The 7,905-nt window shown below is 29.7% G+C and overlaps 1 protein-coding gene across 1 annotated transcript in view; it reads right to left on the bottom strand.

Moving 5' to 3' along the window:
* Positions 1-6,569, bottom strand: part of LOC107448797 (ras-like protein 1) — a 41,646-nt gene extending 35,077 nt beyond the window's left edge. The window contains exon 1 of the mRNA XM_016064137.3: positions 6,266-6,569. Coding sequence (XP_015919623.1) covers positions 6,266-6,296 — 31 coding nt within the window. The 5' untranslated portion in view covers positions 6,297-6,569. The remainder of the gene's footprint in view (positions 1-6,265) is intronic.
* Positions 6,570-7,905: the final 1,336 nt, after the last annotated feature.

Consider the following 7,905-nt stretch of genomic DNA (forward strand, 5'->3'; position numbering starts at 1 on the left):
GTCTAATTTTTAGTATAATCTATACTATACACTAAATTTGGTTATAAATAAATTTCTTAATAATATCACTGCAGATTTTCAATAACACATGAAAATGAATACATAATATTACAAAAGATGTGAGCTTTCAAAAGTACAAGATTTTGGTTACTATTCAAAATATAAGTGTTTCTTCAAAATTTAAAATTTATTTTTTCTAGAACATATTAAGAAACACTATCCTTTATAAAAAATATATAAATTTTAGGTATTAATTAAATTTTACATATGAATATAGGTTTTTGACATGTTTGACATGACGGTTTAAACCGTCAAAAACTGTCACATGTGAAAAACCTGCCAACCCTGCCTGCACGGTTGCGTGGGAATGTCATGAGTATTCAAATTGGCAATGCAACGTTCAGGATTTGCAAAAAAGTGCAATGCAAATCGCCTAGTTCGCTCGGAGCAAAACAAGTCTACCTCCAGCGAAGAAGCCAGATCTGCGGCCTGGAAGGAAGCAGCGCACGCCAATGAATTATGATTTATATGGCGACATTAGACCGTTAAGGGTTAATAACTTTTTAATTAAAATTTAATGCTATAAATTCTATTTTACAATCATTAAAATGGCTACTTGCATTTACATTTTTTAAAAGATTTTTAAAAATTTATCGTTGCTAGCCGATTGCTGTATCTTACTTTAGGTTTGTAATCTTTTTTTTATAAACTATAAACAAGCAATCAGAATTTTTAAGAATTCAGAATTACTTTTTCTTAAATTCTTTATTTTTTTAAATTCCAGTAAAATAAAGAACATTAGGGAATTTTTTTAAATAATCACTTTTCTTCAGCTCATTACCTACAGATCGCAAAAAAAATAAATTAGTTAAGGAATTTAAACAAATAATAAAATTGAGTAAGTTTGGTAAGTGGATATAACTTTTGTTTCTTTTTTCAACAATTCTTTAGCCTTTAAAAAAATAGATTAAAAATTACTTGTAAACACTGTAATAATCAGCATTGCCTTATTGGATGATTTCTGAAACCAAGCATACAACTGAAGCAACTACTTTACTTGGTTGTTCATTACAATGAACTATAAACATATTTCTGATTATATTAAATATTTTATCACCACAATTCCTAAAATAAATTACTAATCCTTTACATATCAACTTAGTTTTCTATCTCATTATCTGGCAGTAACATCCAGCCCCAAATAAAATATTCAGGAAAAATACACTGATAATAACATAAATTAAGAATAACATAGCCATGCCAGAAAATACAATTTATACTAAAATTCCTTTTTTTAAATAACTTTTAAAAATTCAATATTTATGATATCAATATTATTAATTCAATTATTATTAAAAAACGAACATTTATACTATAACTATAAAATCAGCCACTGACAAATATTCTTATATTAAGGTATCTACTTAAATCTAAAGTTTTTAAATCCATGACTTCTACCAAACACTTTCCATGACTTTCATGGGTAAATACATTATTACCCAAGAAAGTCAAAAGAAGATCTAAACAATTATAACTTCCCATCTTAAAAACACTATTGTTTTATCTGAGCAATGCTTTGCACACTTTTTTAATAAGCCAATCTAAGCAAATGCAATAAAAAAAAAGACTAAACTATTAAACAAATTGAAAAAAAACTCAGCAATTAGCGGTAACAAACATACAAATTAGAACACGAGTTTAAAAATAAGGTCAAATTTAAGGTAAATTCTTGGAAATATGTTAATTTAACTTCAACGAAACGAAAGTATCAACATCATTCCTTGCACTATCAAATTACGATATATATGTATAAAGTGACAGTCAGACCTCGATATAAGGTCATCCGCATATAAGGTCACTTTTCCAAAGTCCCGGCTAACTGAATAGGAATTCTTTGTTACAGATTATCGGATATATGGTCAAGTTTTAAAAATCATTATCGCTTATAAGGTCATTTTTATCTGAGGCGAGGGGAGCTCTTTTCTAACAAAAGCCTATTTAACTTCTTTACAAGGCAATTATCCCTCTCAAGTTCTATGAAAATGTTGCAACAAGTGAACAAGTAACAACTTCTGAAATTGTTTCACAGTGAGGACAGTGATCCTGAGACTGAGCTGTAGCCCAAGCGGAAGCCTTCAATGCAATAAATGTCATACGAATTTTTTTTACAAACCATGAGGGAGCTGAAGAACATTTTGAGAAGTTACAAAATCTAGAAAACATTGTTCAAAAAATAAAACCAAAAACGAAACAGACCTGCATAAATGATTTATTTTAAATAAAGTAATATGTAATGTATGTATGTTCACTTTGAGGAAATTTGCAAACAGCTTTATTTTTAACTATATTTTTTTTAAAAATCGAACTTTCTTCAATTCTTTACTAATTCTGTTAAAATTTATTGACTTGAATACTTAATTCATGACCGATCATTTTCGTTTGTATTACTATTTTTAAAAAAATCATAATGTGTACTATTTACGTGCTTAGTTACGAGCTACTAATGAATCGGTTAAAAGGTTACCCGCCTATAAGGTCATTTTTGCGATGTCCCTTAGGGTGACCTTATATCGTGGTCTGACTGCATATATATGTATATTATTTATTTATAAGGCTCAATTGAGTAAAGTTTTTTCAATGTAACAAATATAATTTTAATATAACTAACTAAATATAAAAGCAGGAGGCCTAGCATGTATATACAAACTGCGATGCAGGATTTTTAAATTGTGTAACATTATAAGTTCTACAATCCATGATGAACTGAAAGTTTCCATGAATTTTTAGTATTTATCACTTAAATTCTTGACTTTCCATGATAAATTTGCACTTATATAATTATACACAGATGTGTATAATGAACGCTGTCCATGAAAAATTAGTCACCATCAGGGTAAACCTTTTAGTATTACTGAAATAAAAATTTCCGTAGTCATCGAATTCCCGAGAAAACAAAATGCAATTTCCTACATAAACAATATTTAAAATTACATTCATGTGATTTAAAATCAGACATTGCGATTGGTGCTCACATGATTTAAAATAGCACATCGCCATTCATGTTAACATGATCTAAAATCAAAAGAATGTGCATCGTATTGCGTACTTTCATGATATAATATCAAATATCGCATTTTGTATTCACAAGATTTTAAAATCAAACATTGATATTTGTACTAATGAGATTTTAAAATCAAAAATAGAGATTCATATTAACGAGATTTTATAATAAAACATCCTGATTCGCATGATTTAAAAATCGCATACTTAGATTCTTATTCACACAATATAAATTTTTTAAATCTCACACCACTATTTTTATTAAAATGTTGATAACATTTTCAGCATAAATGTTTCTAACATACACTTTTTTCATGCTGTAATTTCTGGTCTTTTTCTATTATAAGTGTTTTGCATACAGCAATTTTGTATTTCTATATTAAGCTTTTTCGGTTTTTTACCACACTTATTTATTTGGTATGAATGAATATAGAGTTTTAAAAAAATTATAACATTTAAAAAAAATATCCATTGCTTTTAAACAAATTTCACCAAAATGAGGTGCGACAAAAGGGATGAAACATGTTATAAAAATTAATAAACTGCTTGCAGAAAGGGACATATTTCCATATTATGATCTGTAGCTGAATAATCGCCAAGTTTTGCAACTTCCAAGCAGCGGCTTATGAGAAACTAAAAAAAAAAAACATCACAGAAAGGGACCAGCTCAAAAGATTTAACTCGTAGCTAGCCCATGCTTCTTTTTTTCCCTAACTGCAAGTTTAAAATCTATTTGGCACTTTGGCGATTGTAGCTGGTGTAACAGGTCACGATACGGAAATATCCCCACAAAAAGTTTTTTTTTTTTAAATTGAGTTTTTTTTTTTACAGGAAGTTTTCTTTTATCCAAATCTGCTCATGCATTACCATAATACATAATCTGCAGAACATTTTTAATTTAATCTTTTTTAAGCTCACATTATATACAATTCTGACTTCATATTCATAATCAGAACTTCCAAATTTCTAAGAATTTCATTAGTTTATCAAACATTTATACAATAGGCTAGCACTTTTTTTTTTCTTTAATCCCACAATGGGACAATATAAACGACTATGTCCTAAACCTTGCAAACTTGAAAGGTCACAAGCAACATCTATCAATAAATTTGGTTTGAAGTCCGAAAACTATTTCAAAACTAGTATTTTAAAAACTGCTCAAGTCTAATATCAAATTCTAAAATCTAAACCAACCAGGGTTATACTCCTTCATACACTACTTTTATAATTACAAACAAGACTGAAAACAGACAGGAATATCAACATAAAATACATAGCACAAAAAACTTTCCAAATTGTCATGCAGAATGTACTGTACTGGCACGAGATCAGTAGAGAAGCGTGCTTACAATAATATTGTGAATTGGAGTTTTGAAGATATTTCTTGCGTAGTAATTTAGCTTTCAGAAATAAGAGCTATGCCAAAATATTTAATAGTGCTCAAAAATGAATGACTTGTTCCTGACTTAATGTTGAGGGTGGAAAAATTAAATTTCTGATTATAAATCTACCAATCATGCAACATAAAAAATAATATTCGTTGTCTTGTTGATAAGTAGTGTTTTACCACCTCAATATAACAATAAGAAAAACATCTTTAAGTAAACTGTAATTAAAGTATTTTAATATACACATCTACTGTTATTAAATATTTAATTTGTACTATTATAAAATGATTATACAAAATATAAAGGTTAGCAAGGAAAATGTTTAAGATATGTCACAGTAGAAAAATAGTACTTTACCTCAATATTAATATAAAACTCCTATAAAGTACCTATAACTTATGTTTAGTTTGATTAGTAAGATTTATGAATCAGTGCTTGCGAATCAGTAATTGGGGATATTTCCGTATCATGATCTGTTGTGCCAAATACAATCGCTAAGGTGCCAAACAGATTTTAAACTTGCTGACTTTTTTTTAAAAAAACATGTAGATGTTTGCCCGGGGATGATTACGAGTTACATCTTTCCAGTTGGTCCCTTTCTGAGATGTTCTTTTTAGTTTCTAGCGGGCCGCTGCCCAGAAGTTGCCTAGACTTGGCGATTATTCTGCTAGGAATCAAGATAAGGAAATCTCCAGCAATCAATAAATTTTGGCAACAACCAGACAGCCGCAGAAACTGAAAGAAAAAATCACCGAAAAAGAAAAACTTGAACGATATAAATTGTAACCACCCCTGAGCAAGCCACAATGTACTTGTAGTAAACTTTTTGTAAGTGTTAGTAAATGCGAGTTGTGAATGGGTACGATAAGGAAATTCTGGCAGCTAAATATCTCTAAAATTTCATTCAAGTCATAAAAAATTGCTAAAATTTCATTCAAGTAAAATTCACAAGTCAATTTTCCCAAATTGACTAGTTAACAATTAAGTTGAGATTCATGTTAACAAAATCAAACTGTTATGTTAGTTTTAATTTATTAATACTGTCAATTAAGGATGCAATAAAAGTTATTTTGAATATTTTAGGTTGGCAATTAAATATCTCTAAAATGCTAAAATTTCATTCACAAATCTAAGTTAAATGGTTGAAAGAGTGGTGTGTATTCAGTGGGAACAATGGAAGAGTGGTGTGAATTCAGACTTAAGAATCCTAATAACACAAATTAAGATTGCAAAATTAAAATTGAGGAATAAAAATTATGTTCACACAAATCGAAGAAAATGCAAGCAAGACAGCATCAAAAACAAAACACATAAGAAGCTTATCTTACTAACATAAAAAAAAAAAAACATTTAAAAAATTTTTATTCACAATTTTCTTCCTAGTTATTATCCAAATACCCAACTTACTGAATTTGAAAAGCTTTGCATATGAAATGGTCAATTCTAATAACATTTAAAAAAGCAAACAAAAAAATATATTTTCTCTAGTGTGTAAATAAACATAGAAAAAAAAATTCTTCAAAATTCCAATTTATTTAAATAGCTCCCACAAAAATTGGATCATTTAGCCGACTCTCCGTAGGAAAATTCAAACAAACACTAAAATTGTTTAAAATGAAAAAAAAAATTATCCATAAGTACACAAAGAAATATTGCATTAATGTGTGAAACTGACACTTAACGACACCCATGATGTCATGCTTCTCAAAGAAAAGTTTACACCAAAATTAGACAATATTTATATAATCTTTAACTGAATTATTGTATAACCAATAAATAATTTATGCAATATTTATTGCATTTAAGGCATATCTTACCGCCAACAACAACTAACTTGTACTCAGTCATGATCTGTGAGAAAGCCGGTTTAACAATAGCAAAAACAACTATCTATAACACAGTATTAAGTCCGTGTATTCAGAATTTTAATAATCATAAGTATTTAAGTTCGAAATGTAACAACAATGCAATTAAACAGAGAGCTTTTACGAACTCAGCATGCAAAAGTCCAAGCATTAAGATATTTCAAATTTCTCAAACAACCAAATTTCCACCACCACGAACCTTCACCAAGATATAGATTATAGACAATAATCCCAACACAGATATTATCATAAATTCTATAAATCCCAGCATGATCAAAACTACTCCACCTACTTCATTAAAAAGAAAAATTATAGATGGCACTGTTGTTCAATATGAGTCACTGCGTCAAGTTGTAAGCTAAATTTAATTGGAAATCATTCTTGATATAAAAGAAACGATCAGTTATATGAAAAAATAAAATGTATTTAAACTAAATAAACAAGAAATTTATACTTTATATGCATGTATGTTGTATTTTGTACGTATGAACCAATAAGGATTTGAAACAGTGTCTTTAAGCAAGCTGCGCCATCTTGTAAAAGTTTTGCAAAGCTAATAAAGAGGTCGCAGACTTCACAAATTTCGACATATATAGTTGTGTGAAAAACGATTTTTTGCACACAATTAAAAAAAATCTTTGACCCAAAATAATTATTTTTTTAAAAAAAAAAAAGAAATTATAGTTTCATTCGAACAAACTTTTAACTTCACAACTTCCGGTCAGATAGTTGACAACTACTTGCCGTGAACGCAGTTTGCGCTGTGATATTTTTAAAGAACTAATCTTGATTTCGCAAAAATTATTAAATAATATTATGCATGAATTCTATCCCAGATAAAACTCTGATGGAGAAACATTGTAGCGTAGCAACCAATAAAATTATTTAATTCCAATTCAATAGTGTATAAGCACATGTTAACTCGATTCAATGTTGAAGACCTAGTTGACGTTCAAGCAGTAAGGGTGTTTTATATCCAAGCTCCTCGCCATTATGCCTTCCTATCACAGATTCAGCCGCAGCGGAAGGGGGATGTTTAAGTCGAAGCCGCTTCCTATCGCAGATCATGATGTGATGAGAAAAGAGAGTCACAACAGAGCCAGACAAGATGCGACTCTTGAAAACATCGATACAAAAATAAGAGTAGTGAAATATAGCTTGAAACATTTCGAGGAACAGGCTCTTAAGCATAGCAGTATACAAGATCTTCACTGAAAAATCAATTTGAAATGAGATATCTCATTGAAGGCTACCAGATAATAAAGGAAGAATGGACGGCGTAGAAAACAACTATGCCAGATCAATCTAAAATGATAGATGCCTCAAACGAGACAATTATTTCACATCAGATAGACTCTTCCTCGACATTGGTAGAAACGGCTGATATCTCAGTACCTGAAACAACAGCCTCGACTACCAGCTTTGAGACTGCGGACCAACATCAAAACTCTGCTGTTAAGGAAACTTCAGAGATTCAGGCTCCTTCTGCTAAACAACAAAAAAGGAAAGAGAAGACTTGCGTCAACCCGGTGACGAAATGGACACATACTCTGACGGCAAGCCCAACCACATTGAAATAGAATCAGAAACAG

The sequence above is a fragment of the Parasteatoda tepidariorum genome, chromosome 7, assembly GCF_043381705.1.
Source record: "Parasteatoda tepidariorum isolate YZ-2023 chromosome 7, CAS_Ptep_4.0, whole genome shotgun sequence".
Classification (NCBI taxonomy): Eukaryota; Metazoa; Arthropoda; class Arachnida; order Araneae; family Theridiidae; genus Parasteatoda; species Parasteatoda tepidariorum.